Source organism: Manis pentadactyla, chromosome 10, assembly GCF_030020395.1.
Source record: "Manis pentadactyla isolate mManPen7 chromosome 10, mManPen7.hap1, whole genome shotgun sequence".
Taxonomy (NCBI): Eukaryota; Metazoa; Chordata; class Mammalia; order Pholidota; family Manidae; genus Manis; species Manis pentadactyla.
In genome coordinates, this window is record NC_080028.1 from 72550464 (window position 1) to 72564350 (window position 13887).

The 13887-nt window shown below is 44.3% G+C and overlaps 1 protein-coding gene across 5 annotated transcripts in view; it reads left to right on the forward strand.

Annotated features, from left to right (window-relative positions):
* Positions 1-3071: 3071 nt before the first annotated feature.
* The window catches only part of NDE1 (nudE neurodevelopment protein 1), a 31090-nt gene continuing 20274 nt past the window's right edge, over positions 3072-13887 (forward strand). For 2 of the 5 annotated variants that reach the window (XM_057486971.1, XM_036917909.2), the window contains exons 1-2: positions 9981-10106; positions 10912-11065. In XM_057486971.1, coding sequence (XP_057342954.1) covers positions 10024-10106; positions 10912-11065 — 237 coding nt within the window. In that variant the 5' untranslated portion in view covers positions 9981-10023. Of the gene's footprint in view, positions 3217-3844; positions 4100-9980; positions 10107-10911; positions 11066-13887 lie in introns of those variants that run through there. The other 3 variants (XM_057486974.1, XM_057486973.1, XM_057486972.1) reach the window with 3 other exon arrangements.

The window sequence follows — 13887 nt, forward strand, 5'->3', positions numbered from 1 at the left end:
CAGTAACAGCTTGTGTTGTAGGTGTATAGATATGCTATGTTTGGTTGGGGGGGCGGGGGGGAAGGAGGTTGGCTTTTTTTTTTAACCTCATAATCTACTTTTACCTGAGGTTAAATTTTTTTTAACTCAGACCAATGGTCATGTCTGAAACTACCAGCTGCTATTTCCTGTTGCAAATTAGGAGAAAAAACATTGAAATCTTGACATAGTTTAGGATGTGCTAGCTGAATACTACCTAAGAGTTTACTTCTGAAGTTTCCCCAGAAAGCAGATTAACTTTGCAGAAAAATCACTAAGGAGAAATTGCCCAAAGAGAACTTTTTTCCCCTTGATGTCTGCCGTGTGAGGCAATTTCATTAGACAATTTGCATTAAGTGGGGGGAAATTTCAGGGGAAGCTAATACATCCCTGTAGACATCCTTGTAGACGTATATTGTGGAGGGCAAGATCAAACATGCAGCTGAAGAATCCTTGGGCTTGTATTTCATTTTCCAGAAGGCAGATGACAAGAACACACATCATCGCCTGCTTAGGTATTTATTACGAGTAGCTCGCTCTTTGCGTGTCTGCATATAGGTATTATTTTTCCAAGTGTGAATTAGATGAAAAATAATGTTTCTAAGTGTTTTTTTTTCTTTTCAAAGTACCAAGCAAATATGCTTCTCTTTAGAAATGTTTTTCTTTCTCTTTTTTATTCTAGCTGAGTATCTCTGAACAGAGACTATATTAACTAAAAATATAAAAAAGGAAAGTAATTCTGGATTTTTAATTGCTTTAAAAAAAAGTTTCTAGCCATGAAACATAATAAAGAACAGACGCATTTTATTTGACTTTGCTTGTCATTCCTTCAAGTCCAGAGCTGTACCTACTCTCAACAGGTTAAATGCAGTAAATAAAAACGAACCAGTCATACTAAATGGAAAGCTAATGAAAAGTCTGATCAACAAATAATTTTTAAAAAGAAGTGCAATTTTATTGTTTCCTGTAGAAAATTAGCCTAAGCAGAGTACACCAGCTCTTGGAAGCAATTATGAATAGAAATATAATTTGATATTTGTGAAAGTGTACTTTAACATTTAAGATAGATTAGGGTAAAGAATATCTCTGGGTAAAAAAAAAAAAGATATTAGGTATAGCCTCTGTTAATCGTATTCCTATTTCTTTGCTAGGGAAACTCCTTTATCAGACAGTAAGAATCACTGTCATTTCTTTCCTTGTCTGAAATCAGGATGGAGATTTAATTTTGTGCTAAGTGGCTACTTTCCATTCGGCTCAGCTCCTAAGTTAACCTAGCTGCCAATAAAGGAGTTTCTCCCCCAGCAACTTCTAGGTTAGGTTCTGTGTTTTGAAATGATAAATTATGGTCAAAGGACATAGCAAGAGAAACTGAGCTCTCTGCTCATTCATATCTGAAAGCTACAAGGAAAACACAGAGAAGAAAAGGTTTTAAAGTACACCAAAATTTTCTTTTTATTTTTAATGTTTTTCCCAATGACCAACCCATTTTCCTAAATTGTTTTTGAGGTAGGTGGATTTTCATGATAATCATTTCAACATTCTCCCCCTTTGTGGAAAATGAAAGCAGTTGGAAACTCCTTTAAATGACTTGATCAGTGCCATTTAGTCAGGACTGAAACCTCATCGATTTGTGCTTCAGTTTATCTGTAAACTGGGGTGATTACTCCCTGCTCAGAAACCTTACAGAATGATGAGTCAAATAAGATCTTGAGAGTGAAAGAAAACATCAGAGCAGAAGTATCAGGAGGGTACAAATGATTTATTAGTGTTTGGAACCAAGACAGAAGTTTCCTGAAAGACATTTTGGTACTTTTTTTAACCCTGTTGATGTAAGTAGTGGGGTTTGCTTTTGTGTCTCTGTGAATATCTTCAGAAACTAGCAAGGAGTTGAAATAAAGTAGAATTAGAGAAAGATTTTTCTTAACTATGCCAGGCAGGCAGGATAGATTCTGTGGGTGTGGCTGGAGGCCTCAAAGTAGCTGAGATCTCTTGGCCTCCAGCATGGTGCTGAAGAACTGGGGTGTAAGAGTCAAACAGACCCAGCTTTGAAGCCTGATTTCTTACTAATTGCAAAATCTTGGGCAATGCTTTTAACTTTCTGCACCTTTGTTTTCTCATCTTTAAAATGAGGGCAATAAAAATGCTTCTCTGTGGTTCTCATCACCTGGGGTGCAGCTCCATTGTCTCCTCTACCTTCTGAGGTGACCCCTTTCCAGCCCCTAACATATGACTTTGTTTTATTCATAGTGCTTATTAGCATCTGGAATTATTTTACTTCTCCTGTTTGCTGGTTTAGTATCTTATTAGAAGCGCCTTGAAGACAGGCATTTTGTCTGACATTTGTGCTCTAAGCACGAGTGTTCAAGTATCTGTTGAACAATTACGATTGCTCTGAGAGTTAAATAAGAAACCCATGTCAAGAAAGCATTGTGCCTGATACACATAACCCATAAATCATGATCACTTATTACATGGATTGTACTTAACTATGTGCTAGGCACTGTCCTAGTTTTATAAATGCCAAGTTAACTCATTTAGTCTCTGCATAACGCATGAGGTAGAATCCTGTCATGAGCCCCATTTTATGGACGAGGAAACAAGTGATAGGAAGTTTAAGTAACTTGCCCAAGATCACAGAGCTAGTAAGAAGCAGAGCTAGGATTCAAAGCCAAGGCTCAGAACCAAACTCTTATACACCAAGTTTCGCTGTCTTTGAAGAAGATGATGACATTTCTATTTTGGGTGTAAAGTAGTGGGAAGAACCTGGGGCATTGATTATAGCTAAGCCAAGCTGGATTTATTCCTTCCCTCCGATGTAGGGAAAATGTAATCGGTGTCAAGGGGAGGTAGTCACATTTTCTTTAAGTACATGGCCCACAAGTCCGAGCCCGTCTCCAGCGTGTCCAGGGAACAGCCTGCAGACTCCAAGGCCGGCCCGGTCCCTGCCCTGCCGCCTGAGCCTCCCAGACCCCCTCCCGCCCCAGGCCGCCGCGTGGCCGCGCCGCGCCCGCGCCTGGGAAGAAAGTTTCCAAACGGCGCTGCTCGGCGATGATTGGCCGAGGTAGACGCAGACCCGTGGTGCAGCAGCCAATGGGTGGCGCCGGTCGCGAGCGGGTACGAGGGTGGGGGCCAGAGGACCCGGTCCGCGTCCCTCAGCTGCCGCCGCTGCCGCCGTTCGTTCTCGAGAACCGAGCCCGGGTAAGAGCAGAGCTGCAGCCGTCGCCGGGAGTGGGGGTGCCCGGGTGCCGCCACCCCCGCCGGGAAACTCTACTGCTCCGCCCCGGCGCCCGCCGTGCTCTTGGGACCCCAGGACGCCGGCGTGCAGAGACCCTGCCTGCCGCGCCCCTCGCCTGCGCGTCCCTTCCCCGCCGCGCGGACTCGGCCAGTCCTGGGCGCTGGGCTCGAACACCCCGCTTCCTGCCTAACTCTGTGCCTCCCCACACTTGGGTCCTCGCTCCCGGCTCCTCGCCCTTGCCAACTTTCTTTTTCTTTCAGCGCTAGTCTCTCCGAGCTGCTGCCCTCCCCTCCCTCCTTGACTCCCTTGGTCCTTTAGCCCAGCTCGTCTCCAGTCCCCTAGCCCGGCTCTTCTGCCCTCATATTCTCTCCCAGCTGACTGCCCTAGGCTCTCTTCTCGCTCCTCCTCAATCCCCACAGTCCCCTTTCCTCCTGCTGCCCCTGTCTCCCCCTCATTCCTAGTAGCGCCCCTTCTCGCCACTTCCTCACCCTCAGTGCAGGCTTCTTTCCAAAAACTTCTTTCTCTTTGGTATCTCCCTCCCTTCGGGAGCGTGTTTGAAACAGTCTCTCCTCCCCCCGCCGCTTTTCTCAGATCTCTGCTGCTGGACGGTTCAGATTTCCCCTGACAGCACTTTGGGGAAGGATTGGATGAAGGATGAAAACGCTTATCTACGGCTTGAATGCAGTGGCTTACCTGCCTCTCTGACTGAGGTCGCGGGAAACCCTGCCATCACCTTGACACCGTTTCTGGTGGAGCTGCATTAGCTTCTTCAGTCATCTCGGGTTCTCTGCCTCTTGAGGGTCTGGTCTGAGCTTCCCTGATTTCTTTGTCCAGGTTTTGCACCAAGTTGTGCATCTTTCTACTTTGAACCTGAGGCCCCTTTTAAGTTGTTTTCTTAAAAAATGGCCTTTGCTGGGCAGGGATTTGTCACTTTCTATGCTAGTTTTCTGTATTCTAGGATAGGGTGGCATTTTAGGACATGGTTAGGGGTGCTTTGAAGAGTAATCGGATCCCAGTGACTCCAGAGCCACTCTTTATCTACACCCCCCCCCCACTGATATTTAACCAGTTTTGAAACTTAATTTCTTTAGTGTGACTTCTGTGTAGGATTCCATCCAGATGATCTATGCCTTTGAAGTCTCAGGGACATCCTATTTGTATATTTTATCCCATTTTGGATAATAGGTTCTTAACTTGGCTTATCAGGGTGTTATTTCTGTTTCATAAGTATATTCTTTAGCCTTAGCGTGTGTGAGCCCAGAGAGATTACACTCCCTTTCTTTACAAGATAATTTCCTAATGTGAGCATGCCTGTGTACAGAAAGTTTGTGTCAGCAGCTAGAACTGTGTTTGCACCTAGTACTGGTGTAGGGTACTTTGTGTCTGCCTCGCTGAGCAGTACCTGGCACTTAGTAGGTGTTTGAAATGTTTGAAAAGGGATGGAGGGGGAAACCACAGTAGAAAGAAATTCTTTCCCTTGCTTCTTGGTTCAGTAGAATAAAATAATCCTGGTATAATGACCTGTCTATTTTTTTGTCCTAGCTTAAGCTTTTAAAAATTTCAAAAGCATTATGCTTACTGTAACAATCAATGTATAATAGTATATCAATGATACTTTAATTAAAAAAAGAAAATCAATGTATATAGTAGAGAAGCATGTCAGGGACAAGTTCTCATCTCTTTGCCTGCTTTACCCCCATTCTGGTACATTATTCCAGATCCATTTCTGTTTGTATGCAGAGAGAGGGAGATAGATTTCTAAACAAAATGCCATCCTTCACATATCAGAGGTTTTCTTCCATATTAGTACATATAATTCTTCCTAACAACTGCATAGTTTTCCAGTCATTTCTCTATTGATGGTAAGTTTCTCCAATTTTCTGTGTCAGTGAGTAATGTTGTATAACCTTGGGCATATGTCCTTGCATGTCTGACTAAGTATTTTTGTAGGTAGTTCGTAGACTTTGAAAGCACAAAGACAGAAACAAGACTTGCTGACTCTTGACTGATTTTGCCCCACTGATGTCACTTCTGCAAAATGCAAAGCCTGCGTCACAATACAGAAGATGTCAGAGCACGTGCTGACATTTGGCAACTTTTTTCTCTCCCTTTCCCTTTAGCGCTTCCAGCTGTTTTGATGGGGAAGGATTGCGTTTGGGGTGGAGCAGGGCGTTAACTCCTGATGGTTTATACATGCGTATTGCTCCTGACCAGCAGTACTGACATCTTTCACTCAGAGGAAAGCCAAGAGGTGGCTTTGATTTTTCTAGAGTTTGGAAATCAAAGGTGTGTGTCTCAAGTGTGTCTTCAGTTTTTCCTGTTAAGTTTAATCATGAAAAAAAATGCCAAAAAAAAAAAAGAATGCCAAAACACTTATTTTAAGGAATTGATTGAAGTTATGCAAAATAGAAAATAGATACTTATCAAACTACTTGATCCCAGTTTGTTCTGCCTTATGTGCTGTAGCATGTACATTTGAGGTTTGTCCACAGAGCTGCTGGGGCACAATGGCACGATGGTGTATTGAGAATGTAAGTTAGGAGGTTGGAATGCCTGTAGCACAGAAGAAATAAATGCATGCAGTATTCATTTTTAAGATAGTGGGTACAAAGTTGTGTATATTGAGACCAAATGTGAACACCTGCCTGTGTGGGCCAAATCAGTGAATCTGACCTCTCTCCAATCAGTCTGTCTGCAACCCCAGGGAGAACTTAAACTTGAATCCAAAGACCCACCCGACCCTTGCACTTGGATCTGGTTTGCCCCTGTGGCTCCCTGGCACCTATGGAGAATGGCCAAGGAATACAGTGTGTCTGCTCTAAGCTTTTGCTTCTCAGAAACCAAGTGATTGCCTTGCTTTTACAACTGAATGCCTTAAAGAGAATAAAGTTGTTTGAAATTGACTTATTACAGGGCCAGCACAAACCAAATAGGAGATGATGATAAAATTCAGTAAGTAATGCTGGAAGATGGGCACCTTTGCAAGTCTTCTCACCTGCTTTCTGTGGCAGAGAATAATGCACATTAGAACTTTGAGACATTTTCAAATGGCAAAAGGAAACCCTTAATGTTTTTAATATTGGTGTTTCATTACAAAGTATAGTTCAGCTATGACTCCTTCCCTCTTAGCCTCTAGTATATATTTTCTCTTCCCTAAGGATTGTTTTTAAAATGCAGGGGGTTTTGTTTGAAATGCCAGGCCTGTGGTTTTTGTCCTTTAGTTGAACTGGTCAACAATTGTGTAGGCTGAGGGAAAAAAATTTTGTAATTTTGTGCAGACTGTGACATAAGCTTGGGTCTCTGCTTCGTTTCTGCCCCATCCCTGAAGTCCAAAATCAGATCCTTCCTATCAGTGTGGTTGTAATTAGAGCCTCTTCTGCAATGGAAGTGCCTCCTAAAACGTCTCAAATTAATTTCTTTCTTGAGGATTAAGTTTTAATCCTCACTGGCCATGATAACAGTGTTTTAAGAAGCCCTCGTCCCAAACTCATCTGACATAAGAGTACAGAATGAAGGTCATTAAACTCCAATAACTATATCTGATACAATACTCCTTATTATGTAAACCTGGGGAGAGGATATTTTCCAATGTGCCAGCCTCTCCTCCAACCCCTTCCCATTAATGAGATGCCACTCAGGTGCTAAGGTGGGGAGAGGTTTGTCCCACCCTGGGAAATGTCTTAGGGATTTACAGATGTAAACTCTGAACTAGTTTTCAGAGGGTTTCTTGCTTCCTGCCTTTCCTTAACTTCACATTCCCTTCCAGCTAGTGGTCTCTGTCTTCCTTTATGTTCATTCATTCCACAAGCGTTATTGAGTGCCTGTCAGATGCCAGGCACTGTTCTAGGCATTGGGGATGAATGGGCAAGACCAAGAAGGTCCCTATGCTCAACAACTGACATTCCCATAGGGGTAGATAAACAAAACACTCTTAAAGTGATGAAGTAAAACAGCAGGGGTTCATATGATAGTAAAGAGCTAGAGAAGGTATTTGGTGGGATATTCAAATAAGGTCTGTCTGGGGAAGACATTTCAGCTAGATCTGAATGACAAGAAGGAAGCCTGCTAGGCAGAGACCTGAGGGAAGAGCATTCGAGCAGGGAGAACAGCAAGTGCAAAAGCCCTGAGGTGGGAGGGTGGCTGGTGTCTTCAAGGAACAGAAAGAAGGCAGTGTGACTGGAGCACAAGTGAGTGAGGGGTGGGGCGGGGTATGTTTGGAGAAATAGTCACGGAGTAACAGCATTGAGCCTTTTTCCAAACAGCAGTTCCTCACTTGCTCACCCTACTATATGCAGACTTATTCCTATGGCATGTAGTTGAGACTGTTGTCAATAAGATCATTAATGACCACACAGTACTCAGCTCTGGTTGCATGGGCTCTGGGCTCTTGACACTAGCAATACTGGTTTGGTGGCTACATATTAGGTGAGATCCAGGCTCATTAGAACTTACGGCTTCAGCGGGGCTTACCAGACCTAAATTTACCCTTACCCATTGCCACCATGTTAATTACTATTTGGTACAGTCTAGGTACTCTATCCTTTTTACTTTCAGCAAACAAGATCTTTCACTCTATACATTAATTAGGACTCAATGGCAGAAATCCAGCCCTAACTGATATAACAAAAAAAGGGAGTTGATTATCTCTTATAACCTTAAATCAGGTAGGACTGAATCAGGTGTTCAAACAGTATTGTCAGGACCTAGTTTCTCTATCTCTTGGCCCTGCTGTCCTCTGTTTAGGCTTTATTCTCAGGTACGCTCCTCACTTGTAACAGCCAGATGACCACTGGCAGCCCCAGGCTTACAGCTCCTGCCACCGGATACACTCCGGTGCAAAGAGAGTTACTTTTACCTACCTCCCCCCACCCTGCTTTATGGAGATATGATTGACATATAACATTGTGCAAGTTTAAGGTGTACCACGTGATGGCTTGATACATACATACATATATATATAAATAAGGTTAGTTAACACCTCAGAGAGTTTTTTCATGGATAGCTCTGCAAAAGCCCTGAGCCTGCACACTCATTGGCTTAACTAGGGTTAGGCCCACCCCAGTAGTTGGCTCAGCTGTGCTAGGCACCCCCGGCACTAATTGTTGGCTTAACCTGGGTTAGGCATACCCTTGTCAGTGGCTCAGTGTAGGTTAGGTCCACCCAACAGCCAGTTACTAATGCTGGGGGCATCCATAGGCATGTGCCTCTCCCAGATGGTCAAGTTGATGTGTAGTCCGTCTGAACCACACAGATTGAGTATAGGGTCAGTACCCCCTAGGGAAGAAGGAATGCTGGCCTGGAAAAAACCCAACGGATTAATAGCTTTCTATTCCAGCCAGCTTCTCTGCTTTGATCGAGCTTCTAGAGAAACTGTTTCCCAGAAGGGGCTGGTTAGGCGGGGTCATGGTATGTTTTCTCCGAATTAGAGGAGGGAGAGAAGATGAGAATACAGATGCTAACAAATACAGAGATATCAAGTGCTGTGCTTGAAAATAGGTATAATTGTTCAGGTCCTACCAGGGATCCAGAAGTTGGTGGTTTTGTTATGTCAACATTAAAATATTTAGCCAAGTAATGTGTATTTGTAGCCAAAAATAGCTTGTCTGTTATGTTTTGCAAAGGAGTTGCATTCATTCGTTTGTCCCAAAGGACATACACCAGGCTGTGAGCTCCCATGGGGGAAGGAAGGGAACTTGGAAACATCTTGTTTGGATTCCCAATATCCATTTGACAAGCTCAGTGGCTTAAATACATGCAGAAAATAAGCTGTTACATCAAAAGGCTCTATCGGCAGGGAATAGGTCCCCAGAGCCAAGGCCCTTATCACCTCCTTCCCTCTCGCTGCTGTCTAATTTGTCTCCTTTTCTTCTCACACCCACTTCTCCAAAATCCATGTAATTCCTCTTCCTCACCTCCCAGTTACTCCTGAACCCAGTTTACTCCTCCTCCCTCCTCCACTGTGTTGGCACTGTTCCTGTTCACATCACTAGTGACCTATACTTCCAGACAAAGTCTCATGGATACTTCCCAGTCCTTATCTCACTAGCTTCTCTGTTGCATCATGCATGCTCTGGAATGTTCCCTTTTTTCTCTTGACATCATCTCCTAGGATAGCTCCCTCTCCCTGGTTCTCATCTTTCTTACTGCTTCTCTATCCCCTTTGATTACTGTTTCTTTCTTTCCCTACCCTTCAAACACTGACACTCCTCAGAGTTCTGTGCACAGTCCTCATTCGATTCTCTGGTAGTTCCATCACAGAAAAAGGGAAGAATCAACTACAAACTGATGCCTCTTAAATTTGTATCGTTAGCCCAGATGTCACCCCTGAGTTTCAGGTTGTGTTGCACCTAGATGTATCATGGGCATGTCAAACTAAAAATGTCCCTGAATGTCATTATACCCTTACCCTAAAGACTGCTGGCATTCTTCATGTCTGGTGATGGGGATGGTGGCAGGACCCAGCTGCCAAAGCTGGAACCCCAGGAGATGTCCTCACCTCCTTTTTTCTCATTATCTTCGCCTTCCCTGATACAAAGAACAAATCCTGGTAGTTTCATCTGTCTGTGGAGGGTAACATGCAGGGGGCTGTATCTTGTCTGGGTTTAGTTTTAGTTTTTTGACAACGTTTTATTTAATCCAACAATAAAGTTCAGGAATTTTTTTTTCCCCGTTAAAGATTAGCTGTTTAACCACATGTGAGTAATAATTTTAACACATTCTCTCCTAGACATCATGCCACAAGAAGAGTGAGACCCTGCCCCATCTTTACCATGGAGGACTCAGGAAAGACGTTCGGCTCTGAGGGGGAGGAAGCTAACTATTGGAAAGATCTGGCTATGACCTACAAGCAGAGGTCAGTTTTCCAAAGTTCACCCTGCATTGTCTTCTCATAACGAGGGCAGCAGCCATTTATTGTGAGCCCAGAATGTGGCAAACACTGTGAAGGACTTGACATACCTTGTCTCTGTTAAATCTCAAAACTCTCCCACGAGGAGTCCGTTACACAACGAGGAAAACCGTTTCACAAATGAGGAAACGGAACCTCAGTGAAGGCAAGTCGTGTGCCCACCAGGGTCATCCAGCCAGTCTAGCAGCAGAGCTAGAATTTGACCTCCCAACCCTATGACCCTGAGCACACCATGGTGCTGCCCCAGGCTTATTTTTTGGCAGGGTTCTCAGCTTGACTTAAAGGTAATTCAGGCTTGGCATTAAAAAACAAAAAAACACCCCTTCAATTTAAGGATGGAGAAGCTAGAATTGGATGTTTGGAAATGGGACACATTATACTGGTCCTGATGGATTGCCCTTTATATTATATGAATTTCTACTTATAAATAAATCTGCAGAGGATACATAATCCAAAGTATATTTTGGGCTCCAAAATGTCTGTTGAATGAATGAGTGAAAAGTGAATTGGTTAAGAAATGGCTTTGGTGTCAGGCACACTTGGGTTCAGGTCCAAGCTCTGTTTCCGACTTGCGTGACCTTGAGACAAGTCACTCGTCTTGACCAAACCTCATCTACTCATCTGTAAAATGAGGACCGTGATAGTTTCCGCCCCAAAAGGTAGTTGACTAAATAGCTGATCCATGTGTAACACTCAGTGGCACGTAAGTGCTTAATAAATTACCATCTGACATCTGGGAATTCTACTGTAGGGCAGAGAATACACAAGAGGAACTCCGAGAATTCCAGGAGGGAAGCCGAGAATATGAAGCTGAATTGGAGACACAACTGCAACAAATTGAAACCAGGAACAGGGACCTTCTGTCAGAAAATAACCACCTTCGCATGGAGCTAGAAACCATCAAGGTAAAGGGATGCAAAGAAATTCACACCAGTATAGACAAGCATGCAGTGTGGTGTGTGTGCCTGGAAAAGGGAGCCTTGCAGAGCGGGGGCCTGCAGCTCTGGGCACCCTCCCATCTCCAGGCCTGCTGGGAGGATGTGGTAGTTGAACTCTTTATGCCCCTGATGGGAGGAGCTCTGTGAGAAGCAGTCACATGTGTGTCCCCACAGCCGTTCTTGGCTATCTGTACAGTCCCACAAGGCAGATAAAGAGCAGATAATTTGAGAGTGTGGAGCATTGCTAGAATTGCTGATCATTATGTTACAAGGTCCAGGGTTCTGCTGTCCAGTTTGGGAGCCCCTAGCCACATAGGGCTGTTGACATTTAAGTTACTTAAAATAAAACAATGCAATTCCTTAATCATATTAGCCACATTTCAAGTGCTCAATGGCCACGTGTCTCTAGTGGGTATTGTTATTGGACAGAGAGTCTGCCAGTGTTCCTATTACTGCAGAAATTTCTGGCATAGGGCAGGTTCATCCTGCACACTCCCGACATTTGTGGCCAGGTAATTCTCTGTTGTGGGGCTGAGTGCTCTATAGGATGTTGGAGAGTGTCCTGGGTCACCTTCTAGATGCCCATAGCCTTCCCTCCCCCAGTTTGTGACAACCAAATATATCTGCAGACATTGCTGAGTGTCTGGAGAACCACTGCTCTAAAAGGTAAAGACTGCCTTCTGGACATCCTGTGGGGCTTGACAAATGGTCACTAAGGATAACACTGTACCCTAGAGGCTGCAGCTCTCAGCCCTCACTGCCAGGCAGGATCACCCAGCCAGCTCATAAACATGAGACAAGCCTGAACCCACTCCTACCCTGAGGTTGCCATTATAAGTCTGAGCGGGGCCCTGGCATGTCTTTTTATTTCATGTTTTTAATAAAGCTCCCTATGTAAATTATAATGAGCTGCCAGAGGAAAGAGCTGAGGTCTTGCAGTGTGTGCCCAGGGCTAGGTATGACAGACAGTGGAAGGAAATGGGCTCCTTGCCCTCCACAAGCTACAGACCTGGCGCCAGGAAGCATCCTAAGAAAAGATTCTGAGCTACATAGGACTGACCGTAAGATCCTTGTGCAAGAAAATAATTGCATGGGTTGGAGACAGCTTCATGGAGGAGCTGGGAGGGACTTGATCTGGTGTTCAAAGATGAGGGGAGAGTGTGTGTGTGTGTGTGTGTGTGTGTGTGTGTGTGTGTGTGTGTGTGTGTGTGTGTGTGACTTGATCTGGTATTCAAAGATGAGGGGAGTGTGTGTGTGTGTGTGTGTGTGTGTGTGTGTGTGTGTGTGTGTGACTTGATCTGGTGTTCAAAGATGAGGGGAGTGTGTGTGTGTGTGTGTGTAACCAGCAGCTTGGTGCACAGGGGTGAATGGAAAGTTAATCTGGACCTGCTACACTTACAGACTAGGATGAGTATCAAGTGGACCTTGGGACTCCTGGCTTTACCAGTACATCGGAAAGTGGTGTCAACAATTGGGGATCGTGGGATGGCAAGGGGCACAGGAAAGACCTCAGAGACCTTGCAAGCTGAGCAGTGGAGCTCATGCTTTTATGTTGTAGACCACAGAGCCTAAACTGGCCATCCACAGATCAGTCTGGCCCCCAGATGTTGTCCACTTCAGTGGTTTTCATCATTTCATCATGAAAGCTTTCAAGCACACAACAAAGTTGAAAGAATTTTCTAGTGAAAACCTGTATACCCACTACCTAGGCTCTACCAATAACCTTTGCCACACTTGTTTTTTATTACCTATCTGTCCATTCATCAATCTTCTTTTCTGATGCATTTCAAAGCAAATTGCAGACATCCTGATACATTTCCCTGGAAATAATTCAGCATGCTGTTATTAACTAGAGTTAAGAGTTTGTTTGTAGTTCATTCTTTTTTGGTAGCAGAACTTTTATCTTCAGTGTTCTAAATATTTAATATGAACACTCAAAGTTAGGCTTCCTGTAAAAATCTGGATTTCCGACTTGCTCTGAGAACTGGCAGATCTGGCCACACCAGGCCTGCAGTATTCCACACCAGCCAAGAGCCGAGCCGTGTACTGGCTGCTTAGAGCCAGGGTTCTTTGGTTCACCCCAGCCCCTGCTCCTGTTTCTTGCCCCATACCTCTGATGCTGAGGGAGAAAGGCCACTTGCTTTGTTACCACACCTGGGCCACTTTGCTCATTTTGTTAGTGAGCTGACCCCTGCAGGCATTGGTATTGAGCCCTCCCGGTAGGCACTGAGGAGTCTTTATAGGTCTTAAATGAAGGGAACTGGGAGATGGAAAGCTGTGTGGAAGGAAGATTGTGGTATGAATGTTATTTTGGAGGGGGACAGAGACCCTCCATGGATGGTGAATAGCTCAGAGCACAGAGCTAGGGAAGAAGTAGAAATACCTTGGAATAAAGAACTGCCACCAGCAAATATTTGTCAGTCACCTAAGAGAAAAGTATTCAGATGAGTCAAACTTCTTGACAACTGACTTATTCATCACAAGTTGAATAAAAAGCCTGTAAGGGATCAAACAGAGCATCCATTGAGGCCCCATCAGCTGACAGCTTATTATAATGAGCCCCAATGAAAGCACAAGATTTCAGCAATAGCTTTTCATGTCCACAAGTTCAAAGGACACCATTGGAATCTTTATGCTGGTGGAGAAACCTGTTAACTGCATCCTCTTGGAACCTGCATTTGAATTAAGGTGAGTGACCTAGGATCCTGTGCCCTCCCGTTTTATTTGCAGATACTCTCAGATAAAGGGTGTGAGACAATCAAGAGCCACGCCTGGGAAGTCACCTGCCC